Below are 24509 nucleotides of genomic sequence, written 5' to 3' on the forward strand. Positions count from 1 at the left end.
CATTAAGTCTGCTTCAATGCTCAGAAGAGCCAAAGAGTTAAGTTTTTCTTGCGACAGTGAAGACCTTTGGTAATTTTTCATACGCTTTAAACAGGAAAAACTCCTTTCTCCAGAACAATTTGTGGCCGGGGTGCAAAGTGCGATGCGGAGAGCTATATCCAAGTTTGGATAAACATTACACAGAGATTGTTTCCTCAAAAACTTAAAAAGATTCAGTAATGATGTCGATTCAGGTTTCTCTGCCGTCTTATTAGAGGAAATGTGACTACAAAAGTGTACACATTCCTGAACTAAATCGTCTTCTAAATCATTGCAGTAATATTGCACAAGAGACTGAGCTTTTTCTGAGACTCTTTATGTTGAAAGTTCACTCATTCTTGTTAAAAATGTAAATTTTTATATATGCTATAAGATTATATATGCACCATGTTTTCTCTCTAATTCAGCTCTCAGTCTGTCCAGAATTACCAAAAAGGTGTTGACTCTGAAAGAGTCTCTGGAGGTTGTTTCAATTTCCTTATTTGATGCTTCGTCTATGAAGTTTTTTCTCTTAGGGTTCCTCTTACTCTTAATGTCGCCCTGATATTGCTTAAGTGCGCTCATTTCAATAGCACTTTTTTCGAAAAAATCAAAGTTTTCTCGCTCTGCTATTTTAAATTCGAGAAGAGATCCATAAAGATCAGATACCGTCAGTACATCAACAGATGAGTTCTGAATCACTCACTTTATTTAATCTGTCCAAAATAGCATTCCAAAATACGATTGTAAATGCCGTTTCCAGTTTTTCCAATTTAAGGCGAATTCCCTTTGCTTCAATTCATGGGATGGTTTTCTGTGTAACGTCATTTTCAATCATTTTTAAAGCCGTAAGTACTTCATCCCAGGAATCTCTTACACTTTGACAGGAATCTGCTCTTGCTGACCAATGTGTGAGGTTTACTCTCTTCAGCGTCTTTCGTTTTCCTATTTCATTAGCCATTTTTTTCCAACAATCGGTTGACTTCACAAAGAAAGTATATACCTCTTCCAGCAACATGAAGAAGTGACAGGCTTCTGTACGAGACTCAGCGGCCGAGGTTCCCACCAAATTTAATGAAAAAGCTGCACAAGGGACGAACATGGCAAGTGGTGTTTGTTCTTGAATTTTGGCTTCTAAACCATTATAAATTCCTGACATGTTCGAGGCATTATCATATGACTGACCCCGGCAGTCTTCTAGATTTATGTTCAACTTTTCTAGCTCTAAAGTAATGGCATCAAACATATCTTGAGCCTTGTGTCCTACAGAAGGTAAGAATTTAAGAAATCTCTCACATGGCTCTCCATTATTTAAAACATATCTAATCACAAGTGTCAGTTGATCTACGTGTGCTGCATCCGGTGTAGAGTCTACAATTAATTGACACAAGTATACACACGAAACTGCCGCTTTGCACTGCCGGCCGGCCCGGCGCGCGCGTGATACGGTATATTATGTGTTCGTAAGGGCGCGGGCGGGTAGCGGGGGTGACTGTTCATCACTTCATCAGCCCCCGATCCGTCACCACTCTTTATCCTTGCCGCCCGGGCAGTAGCATAAATATAAGTAACTATCTAACTAAAGTACTAGGAATTAGCGCCTTTAAAAAATGATATTTATCGTCTAATAGTTATTATTATTATTATCTCTGTCTATCCACAGGGACTTTTTTGTTTATAATCGCATACACGGCTTACCAAAGGGAGCGAGTGCCGCCCCCTGAACTCTGCCGCCCCTAGGCCGCGGCCTATAAGGCCTATTGACAAATCCAGGACTGATACTGTGGCAGTGTCGGCACACACATACTGTGGCATTGTAGGCACACACATACTGTGGCAGTGTCGGCACACACATACTGTGGCAGTGTGGGCACACACATACTGTGGCAGTGTCGGCACACACATACTGTGGCATTGTAGGCACACACATACTGTGGCAGTGTCGGCACACACATACTGTGGCAGTGTCGGCACACACATACTGTGGCATTGTAGGCACACACATACTGTGGCAGTGTCGGCACACACATACTGTGGCAGTGTGGGCACACACATACTGTGGCAGTGTCGGCACACACATACTGTGGCATTGTAGGCACACACATACTGTGGCAGTGTCGGCACACACATACTGTGGCAGTGTGGGCACACACATACTGTGGCAGTGTCGGCACACACATACTGTGGCATTGTAGGCACACACATACTGTGGCAGTGTCGGCACACACATACTGTGGCAGTGTGGGCACACACATACTGTGGCAGTATCGGCACACACATACTGTGGCAGTGTCGGCACACACATACTGTGGCAGTGTCGGCACACACATATACTGTGGCAGTATCGGCACACACATACTGTAGCAGTGTCGGCCCACATATACTGTGGCAGTGTTGGCACACACATACTGTGGTAGTATCGGCACATACATACTGTGGCAGTGTCGGCACACACATACTGTGGCAGTGTGGGCACACACATACTGTGGCAGTGTCGGCACACATATACTGTGGCAGTATCGGCACACACATACTGTGGCAGTGTCGGCACACATATACTGTGGCAGTGTCGGCACACACATACTGGGGCAGTGTCGGCACACACATACTGTGGCAGTGTGGGCACACATATACTGTGGCAGTGTCGGCACACACATACTGTGGCAGTGTCGGCACACACATACTGTGGCAGTGTCGGCACACACATACTGGGGCAGTGTCGGCACACACATACTGTGGCAGTGTGGGCACACACATACTGTGGCAGTGTCGGCACACACATACTGTGGCAGTGTCGGCACACACATACTGTGGCAGTATCGGCACACACATACTGTGGCAGTGTCGGCACACACATACTTTGACGGAGCCTGAAGGTTAAAGGTAATCTAAAAATTACTTTTTTTTAATAATTATATTAATTTTTTTTGACTACACATACATGAAATTAAAAAAAATATAATTTTTCAAAAATTTGTTATTAATTCGTCCATGTAGGGGAATCTATCGCTACACAAGTGTAGAATTAAAATTTTCACATACAGCAATGTCATAGGACATATCGTTATCTTAATTATATTTACAGAAGGAAAAAGCTAATCAATAATATGTAGGTTATACGAGGAGGAAAATAACACCATTAATTATAAAAACAAGTCCTTCCACTATTTGCAATGCGTCTTTTACATGCATTTTCAACTGGTTTAGATAAATCCGTGTGAAAATTTATTTTTTTACTGATGCTAAAAATCTTTTTTTAAATATACATGTGTGTTGTTAGCTAATGTAGTCACTATATAGAAATGATTTTCTTGGTTACACATTACACGATTTGTTTTACAACTGACATCTTAAAAATGACAATTTTAGCTGGCGCACATAATTTTATTGAAATTGTAAACTGATTATTTAATTAGTATATTTATTTCTTCGATCAAAAACCCTATTTTTTTTAATGTGTATAACACACGAGAGTCTCAACTGTTCCCAACCTTCTGGAGCCAGTGTCACAATGGCATCTCCAATCCCCTGAACTGAAAAAACTAAAACATCATTTTATAAGCAATAATTATTAGCCTGAAACACTCATCCACATTGAAAAATCTCCTGATAAAAGATACATGACGCCAACAGGACTTGAACCCGTGTCCTTTCGATTTCCGGTCGACAGCTCTGACCACTGAGCTATGGCGGCTTATCTCTTATCCGCGAAATAATTCAATATATACTAGTGTTTCATTCAACAATTACTGCTTGTTACATTTTTCAGGCTAATAATTATTGCTTATAAAATAATTGTTACCCTTTGTGCTATGCACAAAAAAATCTTGTCTTAAACATTAGTTTACCAAAAAAATAATAATTAATATTTGCAAGTTCTGGTATTTTCACCAAAAAATGTAGACAATCTGTCTCGACGCCATCTAGTGAGAGAGTTAGCACTTACAATGCCTTTCTCATATAAAATAAAGTTGGTTGTTTCAGGTGAAAAAATGTTACCCTTTGTGCTACGCATAAAAAATCTTGTCTTAAACATTAGTTTACCAAAAAAATAATAATTAAAACATCATGTTAGAAGCTCATTGTAGGATTAACAAGCGATAATAATTCAAAGAGGTTATGTGAACATATGTACAGAGATTCAGATCAGTTCTTACTTACAAACTTACGCCTGTGTTCATCATGGAGTATTTAAAAAAAGGATATCTGCTTTGGTTATGTCTGATAATAATGGTCAATTGTGTAATATGTCAACGCACAAAGATTACAGACACAGTAGTGACTGTGCCGATGTTCATATGTCCCATTGGACAAATTATGGTTGGTAAAACATGTAAACCTCCAGTTAAAAACTAACAAAACAAAGGCAATAAACTTCACCAAGAAGCTTATACAAGTCAACATGTACATGTTTTTGATTAAATAATATTTGATAATCAGTATGCATTTTATTCTAGTACCCCAACAATTAATTAATTATTAAATATATGATATAATACCATAGACAGCATGCCTCCCATACGAACTGGTGCTAAGGGAACTCAAGAAAGGAACGGACAAGGAAAGTTCAAGGAATGGCAAGATGGTCCACAACATTTTTTAAAGACGAGAGCAAATGAAGAAGAATATGTATCTGTCAGTGGACAATTATAGTGTTCGAGGTAAGGCAGGATCGTTCACAACATTCTTTAAAGAGTAGAGCAAATGAAGAAGAATATGTATCTGTCAGTGGACAATTATAGTGTTCGAGGTATGGCAGGATGGTTCACAACATTCTTTAAAGAGTAGAGCAAATGAAGAAGAATATGTATCTGTCAGTGGACAATTATAGTGTTCGAGGTATGGCAGGATGGTTCACAACATTCTTTAAAGAATAGAAGAGGTAATTAAAAGTCAAATAAAATAAGTGTTTTGAAAAATACTTTTAATAATAACAGTAGTAGTTGTGGGTCTTTACAATACACTTTGTTTGTGGCTATAAAAATAACATTTACATACATATAAAACCTAACAACAATCCATCATACAGTAGCCGATAAAATTACTTCAATACTCTGAAAGATGCTTGCAAACATTTAATTGCAGTAAAATGGCATGAAAATTGTATGTATAATATTAAAAATGTGAAATGAACATGGCACTAACTTGAAACGAACATGAAAAACAATAAATAACGTCGCCCCGGGAACCATTTATTGGATAACCAACATCATTTATTGGATAATCAATACCACTGGCAAAGGTGCCCGGGTTCATTGGGTGAGGTGTGTTCAGGGTGTGACTGCCCGTCAGCTCTTTTGTTTTTCATATTAAACTTTTTTCCTTATAGATGAACATTTCCATGTTACGAATAACCTAAAAATATTTGAAAGACTTCTACTAACACCACTGTGGTGGGAAAATATTACTTGTGCAATGATGAAGGACTTGGGCCCTTCTTCCATGGGGATATGCAAGTATCAGATACTCATGTCGCAAACAACTTGTCGCGCACAGTCCGTACACGTTGCTATTAAAATCACGAGACCTGCAATACCAACAATTGTTGAATTCTTAAAACGTCAAAACTAGAATGCTTTCATAACTCACAAACCAAATATTTGCCGTCATTTTTACATTCTTTGTTGACTGTTTTGTTCCTAGCATTGATCAAAGCATATGCATGGTCACAAAATGTCTCGATGATGTGAGTGGGAATAACCTCGCTTGGCTGGTCGCGGGAGACTTGCGTCGCCGGCTAGTTAAAAAAATGTCAGTAACGTGTGCCTGTATACGAACCTCCGCGCAGATGTATGGCGGTAGTCGCCAAGACACTTGAATCGTCGAGTATTGGATACTTGAGTATCCCTGTGTAAAAAGGTGCTTAGCTAACAGAGGAATTGCACCCACGACATCTGAGTGAGAATCCGATGTATTTCTCCATATGGTTAATAACCTGTCCAATGTTGAGATTCTTTTTTAAATTCTCCGTAAATGGCTTCAAATGTGTATCTTTTTGTTTGCGATACACTACCAAATGCTTAAAGGCATGTATTATCTATATATATAAATAAAGATGTTCGTTTGTTAAAAATTTTAAATCTCGGATAATTCTTCACCGATTGCTTTGAAATTTTGACACAACGTTGCATTCGAATACGCATGTTTTTATATACCTATATTATATAAATGTCGCCTGTGGCAGGTAAAAATGTGTTTTTTAAAAAAAAACAGCGCTATCTGTTGGACAAACATTGTTTTTTTTTTAAAATAGCACAATCTGTTGAACGTAAAAGCAACACGCGCTATTGTTTCTCTATCTACACAGACAGACTGAACCACAGAAACACGTAGTAGGGTACAGCTAGTGGGAAATAAATTTAAAGTGAAACCCACGTAAGGAGTATTATTCAGTCCCTTGAAATATTGAATTGAAAAAGGGCTTAATTTATATAACATATATATTTTTTTCTGTTCTCTCAAAAACCTAATAAGAGGGTTTCACTATAATGTAGAGAAAATAATTTGTAAAAAATAAAAATGAAAATATTACGACGATAATCACTAATGTAGCTAAAACGATAGCTCATTCGTGTTGAGTATAGAAGATAATATACACATTATATTTTACTAGCTGACGTGTACCCAGCATTACTCGACTTTTCTCTACTTTCAATGAATATAATTTCCATGTATTATACATATAAACCTTCCGAAAAAAATTCTGTAAATGATAGTGAAAACCCTATAAAACTCTGTTGCATAGTTCAGAAGAACAGATAATGACATTGTTTTATACTATATAGAGATACCGCAGAATCTCAACTGTCCGCAATCAGCGGACTAATGGTATCCCTATATTGGGGAATGTTGGTACACTGAAGAAAGTAGGGGAAGGAAAGGGGAATGCCTGGCAAACAGATCTGATCACTCAATATAGCTATGTCTATTTTAAGCAATGTTTTAATTCTAAATTAAAGAACAAAGTGAGAATATGTCTTAGTTTCATTCGTTAAAATTCTACATGGTGTTCCCCATAACCCACATCTGGTTTATAATCCGCAACCTCTGAATCCAGGGCCAGGGATCTTACCACTCGGCCACAGAGGTCGTAGATTACAAGTTTCCCAATTGCAAGGAATAATTGACATTTCGATCTGACTGGGAAAAAACAGGAGGAAATGACCCACAATTTTACGGGGATTTCAATGTGTTAAAAAAATCGAAGGATTAAAATGAGTGTTATTCTGTTAACAAATTTCAATTTGCAGGAATAAGTGTCAACAATATTGGTCCAACTGTCACTGACAAATAGAACAGTCCTATTTAAATTTTTTACATGTGTAAATTTTACACACTGGGTACAGGGTATCCTTTTTAACACTTTAATATTTCCCATTAGTAAAACTGGTTCCCAAAACACAATATAATTTCAGTAGCACTTATCTATCACCATTTCAACGGGAGATTCTACACCAGGCCTCCGCCCCAGGCAGCATGAAGTCCAGGGGCGCAAAAGGGTGGCCAGGGGCCACCCGGAGGGACGGGGTCAGTGAGGCCGCTGGGTCCCCCTGCGCCCCGCCAGCCCCACGCTTGACAGCCTCTTGTGCTGGTAAGTAAGGGGTTCGTGAAGTTTCGAATCGCCACGCTTATAAAAATCGTTGTAATCCAATCGGAAGAGCAAGAATTGTAAGTTTGCCTCATTTTGCAGCGCGAGTTTGAGTAAGAATGTTTTGACGTGACCGCGATAGGTTCGCGCTAGTACGTTTAGGTCTACTTTACGCTCGGCTAGGTACTGCAGAAAGAGTAGGCGCTCTTCTTCAGAACGAGCAGCTTCGAGGGCAGTGACTCCGTATTCCCCTTTGCTAGTTCTTTCCACTTTTAGGATTTCAATGGCTTTTCGACGCTCACTTTCCTGGCTGATACGGGCGTATAGTTTACGCTCATACTCTTGCAGAGTGAGGATTTCGGCATACACGTTTCCTAGGTATGATTGGAGTTCCTGGAATAAAAGATTAGGTTAAGTTAGAGTAAGTTACTTTGAGTTAGGTTAGGTAATTATTTTTTTAATAAAGTAACAGCAATGTATTTTATTCAATTTTAAAGCAATTTGCCAAAATAATGGGTATTGCTTGCGCAACTTAAAACGTAGGTAATTTTTTATTTTTTTTATTGATACATTACTCTACAGTACTTCACATTTCAATTCAGCAATGTTGGCCTCACTGGGTTGTTCACCCGTGCTGAGGCCCCCATTTTAAAATATACGAATTTATATATTTAAACAAAAAACAACATTAAAATAAAGATAAATTTACACCAAAAATAAAGATTAGAAATCAAAATCCAATTCTCACACTAAAATAAAAACATTAGGAGAGAATGGAAATCGGCACTTACAATGATCTATGTGCTTGTGCGTGCCGCTTGCCTTATACATTTTTTTTTGTGTTGCGTGTATATGTTTTATTCTCTTATGTTATAGAATTTTGGAAATATTGTCTTTTTTGTTCTTTAATCCATTTTTTTATTTTGTGTTTGAATTTATTTTTATTTTCCTCAATTTTTGTTTCAAGTGGAAGACTGTTGAATGCTTTAATAGCGTGGTATTTATGGTGTCTTTGTCCAAAGGTAGTGTTTAGCGTCGGAGTTTTTATGTTTTTTTTATACGCTTTTCTGACCGGTCTACATTTTACATTGTGTTTCATGCTGATATTGTTAAAGGGCGAGATAAACTATTCTCGTAAACAAAAAAATACAACTGCTCTTAGCCGACAGCAACTTAAACTATTTTTTTAAATTTTTGATGTATGGTAGAAGAAATCGGGGACATCCGAGGAAGACATGACATCAACACTACAGTCGAACAATATAAAGAGACAGAATAACAGAAGGGTGAGTATGAATGTGAATGAAGCAAAGAGTGTGTGCCAAGACACCCGAGAGTTGTGTGGCGGTTCATTCTCTCTGTCTACCCCCGTGGTCATACAACAGGCAACATACCATCAGGTTGTTTATTTTAACACCCAAGTCCACACTTTTAAATTCTTAGAAACCTAGACATGAAAGATTGTAGATCTTCCATAGTGTTAGAAATGAAAGCACATAATCAGCCCACACCTTTACGCATGCAATTACCTTGGTGCGCTCGTCGAGCAGCGCGCCTGCGGTGAGCGTGTCCAGGTAGCGGCGATGCGCGCGCAGTAGCTCGTCCAGCGCTTGAGCGCGCACAGCCTCCGCCTGCAGAGCTTGCCATGCGCACTCAACCACCACAAACACGGCGTACTGCAGCTCTTTGGTCAGGTGCACAGCCTCCGAGCGGAGCGCATGCAGGCGACGGAGAAGCGGTTGTACCTGAAGGCGGACAAAACAAAAACGAGATGTTAATCAATCAACACAATAGTCATGGATAATTGAAACAACGGTTGTGAGACATGGTGCCCTACTCAATATGATGAAACCAAGTTCTTTTTTTTTTACATGAACACACAGGTTTTTTACATTTAATCGACACAGGCCTTGAGGAAAATAGGCCTATGTCATCTTTGAGAATACTCTGTAAGGGTTCCATGATATTTCATCAAAATGACAACCAAACACACCTTTAAAAAGTGATAAACAAAATAAGTGAGGAATAAAAACTAGGTTAAATAGTTACCTATGTAACCTTTCACCAAACATGTCACCCTCTGTAAGATAGATAATTGTCGAAATGTATTATATATTTGTACAGTACCCTTGAGGTGATTTTGCACAAAAACGGCGCTATACAAATGATCCAAATATTATTATTATTATTTTAGGGTATTTTTTGAAGGCGCTGAAAAAAAGCGCAATACCTTGTAATGGTAGAGTTTGTTGGGGTGTAAAATGTAATGTAGGTACATTCCAATGTATACAAAAACGGTAGAGCGAAGACCTCAATCTCATGATTGTGGGATTAATTTCCTGTCAAGTAAGTTGGGTGATCAGAAATAATACGAGTAAATTCTTAATAGAAATTATATTGAAACCATCAAAAGTTACAACAAAGGAGTACAAAATAATAACCATGTAACAATAGGAATAAAAGTAAGGCACATACCAGATGGACTCCTGAACCAAACTAAACTAACTTTACGTGGTCGAGAAACGAAGGAATAACAACGGTTGGCGAACGAAAACTTGTTTTCGGTAGCGGGGAACGGACCCGGAACGAAGGCCAGGACATCCTTCTCTTAGTGGACACGGGAGGACGCAACTCCTACAACGCGTGCCTGCAGGAACATCAGGTCTGCAGCACGAGGCAAGCAACCAGACTCTTCTTACGGAGCCAGGACATCCTTCTCTTAGTGAAACGGGAGGACGCAACTCCTACAACGCGTGCCTGCAGGAACATCAGGTCTGCAGCACGTGGTAACCGACCAGACTCGTCTTACAGACTTCGGGAACAGCAATCCATTCCTTCGCGACGCGGGGAAACTCAGCCATCAACTACTAGCCATAGCTAGGACCGATCCATTTACGGTTTCAGTTCCGAAACACGAGTATTACAAATATGACCAACGGCCAACACTGGATGAAAAGCGGGATTCCATAATCCCCACTAGAAATAATAACCAACACGAACTATTCGTGAAAGGATAAACACCCCGCGCCCTTTTTGAAAGAAAATAATAGCTTCTATTCACATGATTAACTCAGATTAAAACCCCTTAAAAGGCGAGTGACTGGATCCACGACCCACTGGCCAAGCGGGCCGGGGAGAAAGTGACCAAAAACAAAACTGTCCTTCCTTCCTTCAAAATATTGCCAAAGTTCGAAAAAAACACCATAGAAAAAATAAACCCAATTAAGCAAGAACTTCACTTGTCACAAAATATTTATGTGACAACCTTTGCACAAAGATGTCGTCTCCCACCCGGCATGCCGCTTCAAGTCCCGAAAGCCCTTCTGGGCGGAAGGAGAGAGGCTCCTTCGATTACCTCTCACCCCAGAAGATAGGTGGAAACTTGAGTGGCAAACGGCCAATGTGGGAAATGCCCATCTCATACAGGACCCCACCGAGAGACAGCCTGGGTTCTCATTGCCTCGCAAAACCTGGTCCGCTATCAATAGGTTAAGGTGCTCCCATAACCGCTGTGCCCACATGATGCACAGATGGGGCCTTAAAGAGTCGGCGATGTGTGAATGTGGTGCGGTGCAGACCACAGAACATGCGGTCAACGAAAGCCCGCTCCATTCATACCCCGGCGGGATTGATGAGAATCCACATGGCGACGCCTGAGGCCCTAGACTGGCTCGCAGACCTAGAAGTCCCCCTCTGACCCCCCCACCATATGAAAGAAGAAGAAGGGTCTTTTTAAGGAAGGAAGGATGGAACCTGGGTTTTGAAGATGTTATAGGAGAGAGGAAATACAGAGGCTGGCAAATCATTTCACAACCGAGCTGTTGAACTCAAGAACGAGTCATAGAAACCAGTTTTCACATGACAAATGTTTGGCGTGTTTCCCGACTATGCACCGGTGCCAAAGGGATGACGTTAGTTCCTCGGAGCATCTCCCATTGAAATACAGGACAGCATTCCAACCTGACACCTATTAAGGTAGGGGAATCTATCAAATGGACGACCCGTTTCTGCACAGAGCCAAGGATGGCCACACTTACACACCAAACGCATAACATTCATCGGGTAGCCGCCTTGCGACTCCATGTAGTTTGGTTGTAGCTCGGAGACATTAGGCATAAAAAGCAATATCTTCTTTTGTTTCTGCACTCACCTCGGGCAGTTTCCCCGCAGCCCTGGCAGCCGTAGTATGCCTCCGCCACATGTGCGCCAGCGTGTGCTCCATGCGCTTGGCACGCCACAAGTGTGAGAACAGCGTGCGGTAGCATGCGGCTGCGTCCGGCTCCAACAGCGTGCCCAGGGGACCCTCTACACGGTAGAACAGTGAGAACACGTCCCAGCCTGTGTCCTCTGAAAAAGAAGCGCATTCAAAACTCATTAAGATATTTTAAACCAGGTTTCTAAAGGGTTAAGAATTCACATTGTTTAATCTACATGATAGAAATTTTTTCGCATCCAATGGGTATCCATTTTGGCGCCTGAGAAGTTAAGTGGTGTGAATTAGTTTGGGCGTTGACGATAGTTCGAAAAAACAACGCTGGCGATTATCAACTATTGAATATAACCTTCAGAAATATTAATGCGGACGTATTTTAGTCAGTGTCTCTGTAATAACATAATGTAAATAACAATGCTAATAATATAAGGAAAGCTCAGTTTTAACTATAGGACGTTGGGACACATAACAGCTATATTTTCCTTGCCAGAATCGCTTGATGCGGAGGCGAGGCTAATCCCTCAGGAATATTCCCCGACCTATAAATTCCCCAAAGCAGACAATTAATTTTTTAAAAAGATAGCTATTAATGAAATAATTAAAAACACTTTGTTTTTACCACGATAATCTTTATTTTTTAAAAATCAACATGTTTCGAGAACGATGTACTCTTCATCAGGACATTGTGACGATGTACTCTTCATCAGGACATTTGAAGTCAAGAGTGCTAAAGCAGAACGTAGTCGCAGACTGCGCTGTGTTTTTAAAAATTATATTTGTTAGTACACAGTTACTGATATTATCAAATATATCAAACTATTGATGGAAATTCTCATCAATCGTATTAGCCATTGATGGCATTTTTATTTATTTTTTATGTGAATACCGCACTAGAGTCCCAACTGCTCCCAACCGTCTGGAACCAGTGAGACTATGGCGTCCCCAATCAAGGTATGTAGTAAGACTGAATGTAGTGGGGAGGGAAGTGGGAGGGTGAGTGGAAGGATATGGGAAGAGGAAGGTGGGGAAGTACCTGGCTATTCAGATCTGGTCAACAAATCCGGCTAAAGCCATTTCAAACAATGTTTCAATTCTGAATGGTGGTCAAATCAATTACATAAAATTTACTTGTGCACGCTGGTATTTGAACTCGTGACCTCCAGATTGCTAGTAGAGAGCCTTACCCCTCAACGACGGAGTCCGTCTTTTCAACAATTAATTATATTTTGATAGAGTAGAATTATAAACAGTACAATCTACCTGCAGAAGGAGGGAATAAGTTGACGTAGAGCCTATTTAAGGTGTCAGGGTCGTGGTACTGAGCGTTGGTAGCTCTGATAGCTGCTTCCAATACGCAAGTCAGGTTTAGGACATATAGTTGGCTGGCGGGTTTGTTTAGCTCTGGTCTGGAACAAAATAGACAGAAATATTGCATTATGTCAGTTCATTCAACAAAATTTGAAAATGAACTGCAGGGTAAACTTTTCATTAATCTGCAGATGGTCAAGAGCATTTCACAAAAAATATGGACAGAACCAGGGACGTCCCAGTTCCTAGGTCAAAATATGGACAGAACCAGGGACGTCCCAGTTCCTAGGTCAAAATATGGACAGAACCAGGGACGTCCCAGTTCCTAGGTCAAAATATGGACAGAACCAGGAACGTCCCAGTTCCTAGGTCAAAAATACAAATTAAAAATTAAATCACTTTGTAAACCTATTGTTTATCTCCCATTTTGAGAACAAATGTCAGTAAACACCAAATGCCACAACAAACATTACGTAAAACATAAAATCAGCAGATTGGAAGGCATTCCACCAACGCCATCATTCTTTCACATGTCCCAAGCCGATCTGGACAGCGCAGATTGGCATAGAGTAGGAAGTGAAGGATTGCGTTCAATGTGTTTCTGAAGCATGTATTTTCATAGAAAATGTATGAATTGACATCTTAATGCGTTGCGCACATTATGTGCGTGGATCCAATTTCCATACAGATCCACCGAGAAGGATTATCAGGACTTTATAAAAGGGAGTGGGAAGAAGAACTCACTCTAGCAGCAGCATCAATAGTTGCACAAAATCTCCCTGGGCGAGGAGCAGGTAAGCCCGGAGTGCGGCCAGATGCTGCATCAACTTGTGGGGGCCAAGTAGGGTATCCAGCAGGCGGCGCGACACCCCCAGGTAGGCTGAGGACATCAACGCCTGGAGTTCTGGACCGTCAGAGAAGAGGAGCTCCACTAAATAAGACAAAAAAAAATTATCATATTTTTGTTGAAATAAACCTACTTAATTTTTTTGTAATTTGTTAACCTCTCAGACAAAGACATTTATATACTATGTGTTCCTTTGAGAACTGTCAAAACGTGATAATTTTTGTGTTATTTACGAGTTTTGCTAAAAGCATCATAACTCACGTCTTGGGAAACGTAGCCTCATTCTAAAAAATGTTTTGGAAAGATTATGAAATCCACTATCGAATTGTGTTGTTATAAGTAAATATTTGGGTTTCTAAATATATATTTTATGAAAACGTCAAAAATATGTAAGAATCGATAACCATTATTTCAAAGCCGTGAAAAATGTACTTTTTTCTGAGTATCATAAAGAAATAACACTTTATATATTGAAGAAATATAATTAAAAACTATTAGTCACCTCAAAATATTAACCGTCCAAACTAAAATATTTTTAATAAATTATTTAGAAACGCAATAAATTATGAACGAACAAGATGACAGATTCAATCGGCTTAGATAATGCAGTTCTACGTTCCATAGATAATGTTGAATACAGACGCGTAGCGTTATTCATTATCGATGCTCTGTTTTTTAAATCATGGCAATCCGTATACTAGTGATGGAAATAAATCGATTTTCGTAAAATCTCGCGCATTTACGTGAAAAGACGTTCTAATGTTCAAACTCACTCCTTTCACCTAACCAATATGGCTTTAGAACTAAACTAGGTACTGATGATGCTATATTTAATTTAACCAAAAACATTTATTCTAACCTGGACTCAAACATCAAAATTTTAACCATTTTTATAGATTTAAAGAAAGCCTTTGACACAGTCAACCATATAACTCTCTTAAAGAAAATATCCAACATTGGAATTCAACACAAATGTCTCATGCTGTTACAAAATTATATATTGAATCGCCAACAATGCACAAAAATTGGAACATATTTGAGCAATTTTGATTTAGTAAAACATGGTGTACCACAAGGAACTGTATTGGGGCCGTTACTCTTTCTAATATATATAAATGACTTATGTAATATTAAAATACCTGGTAAAATTTTCTCATTTGCTGACGATACTGCAATAACAGTCCAAGGAAAATCATGGGAAGATACTACTAATAAAGCTAACAAATGTATTACTATTGTCAAAGAGTGGCTAGATAGAAACCTACTTACCCTAAATTATGATAAAACTATTTGTATTCCTTTCTATAACACACAGAAGTCGGCTCCTAAAACCAATCTTAATTTGAAGTTTCATAACGTAAATTGTAACCCAAACACATTCTGTAACTGTGAGGAGATGAAATCTGGAAAACTTATTAAGTATTTAGGTGTAACTATAGATTGTCAACTTAAATGGACCAGCCATATTGAAAAAACTGTTAACAAATTGAGATACCTAAAATATATTTCTAAAAGAATGAGTAATGTAGTAAATATAAAAACCATGAAACTAGTTTATGACTCACTAGTTCATTCATCTCTTTCCTATGGAATAATTGGCTGGGGCGGAACTTTCAACAATCATGTAAAACCACTAGAAATTGCACAAAAATCAATTTTTAAGATAATGTACCAAAAGACTAAATCCTATCCCTCTAAACAATTGTTCCAAGAAACTGAAATTTTGGACCTTAAGCAGACTTATAGTGCTCAATGTCTTAAATTTATTTATACGCGACCAAACAACTTTATTAAAAATTCAAATCGTGCCAGCCAACGACATGGCGCTTGTGAATATGCTGTGCCTCACTGCAAAACCAGGTTGGCCCAAAGGCATATTAGTTTTATTGCTCCAAAAATGTATAATTCTTTATGTACAACCTTTAAAAGGGACACGTGTGTAAACCTTCAATCTTTTAAAAAGTACATCAAATCTTGGCTAAAAAACACTGAACTAGATATTTTTTTCTTTTAAGTTTTAGCAAAGCTATCTGTAACATTTATATCAATGTATACATTATTTTTTATTATTTCACATACATACAAAACAGCGGATATATTTTATTGTTTGTAATGCTTTGTCTGCTAATTCACTTTTTAAGATGTCTTCAAAAACTAGTATTTACCTTATTTTAAAACTTTTACATGTTACATGATTTAGTTTCTTGTATTGTATCTCTACAGTAACTCTTTTAAAATAACTTAAATTTATATTTAATATTGTATCTTCACTTAAACCATAGAAATAAGATAAAAATACTTATAATACCCACACTCAGGCTTCGCCTTCGTGGGATTTTTTTTAATTATGTACATTTATTTCAATATTTTTTATACATTTTTCAATATTTTATGTAACCATGTATGTATAAAAAAAAAAAATTCAATAAAAAAAAAAAAAAAAAAAAAAAAAATGTCTTGATCGCTATTATCATATTTACGTCTATTGACGTTCTAATGTTCTGAGTGGTTAAAGGGGGCACAGAAGTTTTATTTTTATTTTATTACACTCCACACAGGAGTCCATGACAGAATTTTTTTTCCTAATAGTGATGTTGTGTGGACGGCCTTTTTGGGGAAAAGAAGGAGAAGATCATTCCACAGCCGATCTGTTCAACATAAGGAGTCGTAGAAGCACCTGTCCACATGTGACAAATGTTAATTGTGTGTTTGGCGGAATTTCTAACTGTGCATCGGTGCCGAAGGAATCAATGATGCTAGCTCTTCAGAGTATCTTCAATTGAACTATCGGTAGAACAAAGCCATCTATCCCACCCGATGTCTATGCTCCAAAGATTTCATTCCGTCAAGTTAGGGGAATGTCAAACGAACCTTAGGTTTCTACACAGAGTCAAGGGTTTTTCAGGTATTTTCGGGCTACAAACCAAACTGAACTATTCAATGAAGTCAGCACTCACCGCTGCTGTCATCAAGCACCCTCTTGAGGTGGTCCCTCTCGGCCAGGGGTCCCTGCTCCCCGCACACTTCCCTAAGGAAGGTGATGGACTTGCCAGCCGCCAGGAGATGCTGCGCCTGCTCCGCGCTGATAAAGGCTGGCCTCATTGCTTCCCTGGGGACACAATACAAAAAAGTAGATCATATCCTTAAAATCAATATATATATATATATATATATATAAATGTATACACTAGAAACGGAAACCGATGTCACCACTGATTTTGTACCTTTTGGTTCTAGCCCATTTAGCATGTGCTCTGTTTCTATTACACTTGCTTGACATTGTATATCGCCATCCTAGTTGAACCTCATGATTATGATGAAACAAAGTTCTGAATATGAAATTTAAGCGGAGAATCCTCTTTCTTCTGGATAATGAAACACGTCCTCATCGCATTTCTTGTGTTCTTTATTCTGTACTTGTGTTTTCTATGTAGATAATGAACTCTTATTACCTGACTCTATACTTGTCATGCCAAAGTCTTTCGATGGATACGCTAGTCCTTCCTTCGATGAAGAACTCATTGTGGGGATCATCTATTTCTCCTGCAAACAAAAATTAGTTGGTTAATTCTGAATCCCAAATGAAAAATTTGAAACCCTAAATGTACTTTTTTTTTTTTTTTAATAAATTTAATTTAGATTAAATTTGATAATATTATTATTAAGTTCTGCAAGTGTTTTAGTTTTTTATTATTGTGACAGCTGTTTCGGCTTACAAGGCCATTTTCAAACCTTGTAAGCCGAAACAGCTGTCACAATAATAAAAAACTAAAACACTTGCAGAACTTAATAATAATATTATCAAATTTAATCTAAATTAAATTTATAAAAAAAATTAAATGGAGTTCTACGAATTAAACACAAAAACAATAAATAAACAATATTCTCTAATTTTTTGACAGTTAAATGGATATTTCAAAGCTTTATATTACAGTTATCGATGGCAATGAAGTTGCAAGCTGAGAATAGCTGTGGTAACCTTGAAATTCTAAAGGGAAAAGGAATTTCAAATTTAACACCAAATAAATTGTCTGCTTTATATACAGTATGTGATTTTTTGTAAAGTAATCATAGTAGAAGTTTGAATGAATACAAGTTTACCTATGAAGGAGATTCTAGATTACGTATTTGAGAATATGCTCTAGGGTTCAACAAGCAGGCGAAATAAGATTTTCGGAAATAAGGAGTGGCAGGAGATACAGGGATTGAAAAAGAAGCTCTTCGATCTGTGATGGGCTTAAAATCTAACCCCAATACCAGTGGGTCTCCAGGCAAAGTTGCGAGAACCAACTTCAGGGCTGGGTCTACTTTGAATGGAGACCGCTGAAGTAGTATAGGACAAAGATGCCTGGAAGCGCCTTGTCGAGGCGATGGGTCCACGACCCGAATAGAGCAAGGGGAAGAAGATAAGCTGAGATTGAAACCGGCCATTTCTTTGGATTTGTACTTAAGTACTGTGAAGGACCAAAATGCATATAGCGCTCCTAATTAAACGCACCTTAATAGTTTTGCTATCAGGTATTAGACAGTTACACCAAAACTTTACGCAGATAACCCATTAAAAGGATTAACGCTTGCAACACGATTTCACTTGCTCAGACCGTAATGGTGTCCGAAGCGTAGGCTAAAGAAGGAGCAAGCGCAACACGGCATAGTAACCCAAAAATGAATCACAAGATGATGAGTATTTGAATATGTTGAAGGTGTTACCATCTAGCAGCCATCTACACAGCATCACGTAGAGCGGGTAGCAAACTGTGGCGAGTAACTGATGCACTAGAGAAGTCACCCGGGGGTCTCCGTGCCATAGGAATTTGTGAACGCAGGTTGCTAGTTCTCCACCTATAATAAAGTAAATACAAATAATAACATGTAATAATATGTTATGTTTTACATATTAGATTTTTTTCCTAATTTTTATAGGCATATTAGTAATTACTGCCGAATTACAACACTCATTTTCCTTATCAAACAATTTTAAACTATGGAAAAAAACAATAAGGGATTTTGCTTTTTTTACCAGTTATTTTTACCGGCTATTTCAAAGCTCCGTAGCTAATGTGTTGTCTACGGTGCAATCCTTGATATAGTTTAAGGTCATAAAAGTTTTAACCCCCAGGAGCTGGAGCCCTGCATTTGCAGTGTTGAAGAATTGTGCCCTCGCACATCACAAAGCACTGCAATTGCAGTGTCGACCTTATACTTCTATTGTTACTGATATTACTTCTACTGGGTTTGTTGAACACAAAAATTAAAATTTATCAAGTATGGTATTGTCTACAAGTTGGTCTTAACAAAAATGTATTTTTATTTATTGAATATTCTTGCCGGCTCCTATTGGTTAATAGATCGATGACTTTATTGCTGACAGGATTTGTATTGTTTACTCGTTTTGATAAAAACACTTTTTAGTTAACGCTTTTGTACATACATATTAATATGTTCATGATAAAATGTCCTAAACTAAGCTCTACCGCATCTTTCTTGTGGATTAATCATAAAAATTACTGACTTCTGAAGTCTCCGTGACGAGAATGTCTCGACGCATTTGTTTACATCAAATGTTGAGTCTCCATAGACGAAAATAAAATATAACACTTACATATATTATATTTTTTTATTTATTTTAGGAAAAGTTCACAGCAAATCTGTAACTATACAACAATACAATAATAACATAATTATTTATGCCAATTATGAACTTTCCACTGACGAATAGTTAATGGTAAGGTGTACAATGTCATAGAGATGTTCGCTTAAATTAATTACTTGTTTAGTTAGAAAATATGATAATAAAGGGGGGAGGGTAGGAGGAGGAAACATAGGATTAGGATTAAGAGGCAAAGGACGGGAATATATAGGGATTGAAGGTCTAGTTTGAGTTATGTTGATTATTGAGTTTTGTTTAATGTCGCGTAAAGTCAAGTTAAAAATGTCAATATAGTAATAATTTAAGTTAAATGAATGTTTGGATCTGTAGATAAATGAGTTATATTAATAACATATTATTAATATATTTTAAGCAATAATTACTCGCCTGAAATATCCATACAAATTGAATATATCTCCCGAGTAAAAATAAATGCCTCCGACGGGAATCGAACCTGCACCTTCTGATGTCCGGTCAGGTACTCTAGACCACTGGGCTACGTCGGCTTATTCCCAACCCGCCAAATAAATTAATATGTACTAGTACTTCAATCAGCAATTACTGCTTATTATATTCAGGCTAGTAATTATTGCTTATAATAATGTGTTATCCTTTGTGCTGTGCATAAAAAAACATTACTTTATCACTGAAAAATGAAAATAAAGTCAGCTATCTATTAGTTTATTGTAATAAACAGCAACTACACAGAGGTAAACCATATTTAACCCATTGGCATCCGAATTGTTTGGCTAAAAAATTGTCCTTCACATCCGAATTAATTTTGTACCAAAAGTTTTAAGTGCAGTGGTGTACTAAATCTTACATAACTTTTAAACTAAACATGCAAACGAAACAATCTTTTTTAATTTACTTGCGCATTGAATCAAGGTATGTAAAAAATGTATGCATTGTTTAGAAAAAAATAATAATATGATTAAAGAGGATATGAAAATTTTTTTTTTTCAAAAACCAATTTTTTTTCTTCATTTTTTATAATTGGATTAAGAAAAGTTGTACATTAATCATACTTATTACCACAATATATATTTTTTGCCATTTGGGCTCTTGTTAGCCGCCCACCGTGCGTTTTACGAACAAACTTGTCAATTCCCGAACCACACGCCATTTTGAAAAAAATCAATGAAGCTGAAATATAACAAAATTTCAATCGTAAATACCCGGAAAAAATTGTATAAACGGAGTCCTGCTAATTACTACGAAATAAATGCTTAATTATCTACAGAGCAATTGGCATTTAAAATTTTAAACACAGATGTCAATAATGTATCCCTTTTTCGTTTTTAAGCCGACAGACATCAGACCCGCCGGGACGGCGTCGTTTGATTTTAAGACACATCGCCGTACACACGCCGGGACGGCGTCGTTTGAGGCCAATGGGTTAACTATAGCTAAATAGTATAAAACAAAGTCACTATCCACATCTTTCTGTTTGAGTGCTTAGTTCTTTTAAACTATGTAATGGAGTTTGATAGGGTTTTCACTATCATTCAGAAAATTTATTCCCGAAGGTTTATATATTTAATACATTGATAGTATATTTATGGAAAGTAGAGAAAAGTCGAGCAACGCCGGGTTCACGTCAGCTAGTTTAACCTTTTCACCGCGATCAAATGTACCGAAAATTACACTCATACGCGGTACTCACTTTGAAAATCAAAACCTACCACTTTAAACAGCTATAAATCTCTTATTTCTTGACAGATTTATGATTTACTTATCTTAAAAGCTTTATTAATGCTGTTGAAGTTTGTTGAAACACATAAATAAACAATAAACCGCAGGATACAGATAGAATATCATAAACAGTGACCCATCACAAGAAATCAACAAGAACTGTCGCCATACGCATGTACACTTCTATATTGTTTATAGTAGTTACTTACCCGGTCTGATGGGATTTGGACCACTGCGCCGATATCATCAAAACACAATTATTTTTAATATTATATCTACTAACAAATAAAGTTTTAATAAAAAGTTAACACGAGGAGAAATATTTATAAGTTTTGTTTTTCGTGGTAGTATCTAAAACATGGCCACACACACAATGTCACATCACACTCTGGGCATTTATACTGGGACATTATCCTTTTTTTAGAAATGGCGCACACTCGGCAGGCTCTGTGAAGTTTTTGAGTATTATTTCCCTTTATTGGGTGGGGCATATGTTTTGCTAATGCCTTAGTAGTTAGTCTCAGAGGTAAATCGCGTGAAGAGCGAGAATGAGGCTCAGATTGGGAAGTTTTATGATATTTTTGCAACAACTGTCGTATTACGGCTAATTGGAAATCTGCTAAACTAACATTTATATTTGTAATTGATTTAAAATCTATATGAGAGTTCAATAAATATAGATCAATAATATGGAAGGCCACTTTTTTATACCACTTAATTGTTTTTCGCAGGCAATTAATACTACTTAACATTAAGTCCACTTTGTCAACAGAACCCATACACTTATTATAGTCTAGAACGCACTTGGGTTTCATAATTGGTTGACGAGTTTTCCAATCAACTTTTCCCGTCATGTCCATGGAGTCGTCATATAAGGTTGTTAGCATGTGAACTTCTCTTTTATCGCACCACTTTAAAGCCAACAGAGGCCCACGATGTGGTGCTTTCATTTCACCCTTTTTAAGTTTATTAAATTTTGCCATGCCTTTTCGTGTCTTCAGCACCGTACCACATGCATTGGTTTTGTTCGTATGGAGAAAATCATATAGTTGAGGGCTACTGTACCAATTATCAATAAAAATATTATGTCCTTTATTTAAATAATCTTGAAGTAGTGTCGTTACTACAGCCCCCGAAACCCCGAGACATTCAGAGTCAGTTATGTCAGTCCCTTCGCCACAATAAATAATGAAGTCTAATATAAAACCCGTCTTCACGTCACACAATACAAACATTTTAATTCCAAACCGGTGACGTTTGGATGGTATATATTGTTTGAAAATTAAATGCCCTTTGAAAACAATTATGCTCTCATCGATGCATAATTTTTCATAAGGTATCAAAGTTTTTTTGAACAATTTTCGGGTATGGTCAGTTAGGATTTTAATTTTGTAAAGTCGGTCACCAGGAATTTGTGTGTCGGGGTTTGAGAAGTGTAACATTCGAAATATAATTTCGTAACGATCCCTAGACATGGTTTTTCCGAAAATTGTACTAGCGAGCAATGGGTCAGTGGACCAGTGTTCTTCGATAATAAGATGTCGGTTTCTAGTCATTAACATTAACAGTGCAAAAAAAATGTACTGCGGTTTGCCATTTTTAAGGGAGTTCAATTTTGATATATAAACGGTAAGCCTATAAATATAGACAGATATATTAAAATTTAGGTTGTCCACAAAATTTAGAAATAAAATCACAAAAGAAAGTCAGTCAAAAAGTCTTGAGTAAAATAATTATTTTTAAAATATGTCACTTAAGTTCACAAACAAACTAATGTACCACAGAAAAATAAATTACTTAAAAAGATTCGCAAAATAGAAATCGGTCAATATTTTACATCGACGCATAAGTCCATCAAAGCAGATTAGATCACCTAAGAAATACTATGGATGACACAACGGTTCAGCGGTGCGACATTCAAATGACTGAATGAAGATTTAACGAATCGTCGCTTTCAAAATGTTTTATGTAAACAATTTATTATAATTTAACCAGCAAACGCCAGATGTCAGTAAGAAAAAGGATTTAACTATTTTTTGGTTCAGTTATCTGCTAAATTCGTCGCGTATTTACATAGTATCAAGCCGCTAAAGTGAGGGCCCGTTCCCACTTCCGTTTTCAAATCGGAGGCGGGTCCCGTTTTAAAAACGGATGCCCTAGTGGCTGTAGTGGATGTATGGAGCTGTTCACACTTGTCCGACACGATTTGAAAACGGATCCGACATTTTTTGTCGGATGGCTCGCCTACGCAGCGCGTCCGTTTTCAAATCGTGTCGGAACACGCTCGCTCATAGTGTTGTATGGAGCTGTTCACACTTGTCGTCCAGTCGTTCCGGCAGAGTCCCCGCCAAACCCCGACCCCTCCCCGCCCGCTCCCTGTCGCAAGGAAGCAGGCACGCTGCGTGCTTGTATTTGGTTATTTTGTTAAGTAAATAAATCAAAACTACAATAATGGATAAGGAAATAAATCCCGAAAATTTAATACCACTGGTCGAAGAAAGAGTATGGTAATATTTTATCTTTAACTAAATAAAAACAAAACACTTGGTGTACACAACTTTTGTACATCAAAATTTTTATTTTTATTTTTTTAAGTTTACTTTTTTTAAATTTTAAAGCTTTAATGAGATGCACGGAAGAGCGTATTAGTTAAATAAACACATAATAAAAATATTTGAGTTGTTATTGTTTTCTTACTTTAAAATATCGATAGCCTTTCTTTAGGACAAATGCACTTCCTCAATTTTGTATTTTGATATGTTAAGCTCTCTGAAACTCATTCCAGTAGATGGTTAAAGGAAGGGATAGACATTCTCTTAAGCCATTAAGCGCCCTTGAGGTGATTTTTCATGGTGAAAACGGCGCTATATAAATAATCCAATCATTATTATTCTAAAATAATTAAAGAACTTTAGTTCATCACTTCTCAACTCACCAATTAACACTTGGAAAATTCCTACAGAAAATCATTCGGCTATGATTGGGTGTACCCAAAATTTTCTTTTAACTTATTTCCTTCTTTTTAATAAGTACAACATGACAACAAGAGCTTCATCGTCGTCCATCGCGCACCATTACTGAAGAATGAGCAAATAACATGTTTTTGTTGAATCGACAATTATTTTTTTTCGTAGAGTATGGTCCGTTTTTAAAACGGATCCGTTTTTAAAACGGTAGTGTGAACAGGGCC

The 24509-nt window shown here is 37.5% G+C and overlaps 1 protein-coding gene across 1 annotated transcript in view; it reads right to left on the reverse strand.

Moving 5' to 3' along the window:
* Positions 1-4637: 4637 nt before the first annotated feature.
* Positions 4638-24509, reverse strand: part of LOC149411310 (gamma-tubulin complex component 3 homolog) — a 37600-nt gene continuing 17728 nt past the window's right edge. The window contains exons 8-15 of the mRNA XM_089647513.1: positions 18685-18816; positions 17427-17517; positions 16932-17083; positions 13872-14058; positions 13080-13225; positions 11757-11953; positions 9136-9351; positions 4638-7999 (exon numbers count right to left, since the gene is read on the reverse strand). Of these exons, the coding sequence (XP_089503639.1) occupies positions 7547-7999; positions 9136-9351; positions 11757-11953; positions 13080-13225; positions 13872-14058; positions 16932-17083; positions 17427-17517; positions 18685-18816 (1574 nt within the window). The 3' untranslated portion in view covers positions 4638-7546. The remainder of the gene's footprint in view (positions 8000-9135; positions 9352-11756; positions 11954-13079; positions 13226-13871; positions 14059-16931; positions 17084-17426; positions 17518-18684; positions 18817-24509) is intronic.

Source organism: Hesperophylax consimilis, chromosome 26 (genome assembly GCF_061612785.1).
Source record: "Hesperophylax consimilis isolate HC1 chromosome 26, BYU_Hcon_1.0, whole genome shotgun sequence".
NCBI lineage: Eukaryota > Metazoa > Arthropoda > Insecta > Trichoptera > Limnephilidae > Hesperophylax > Hesperophylax consimilis.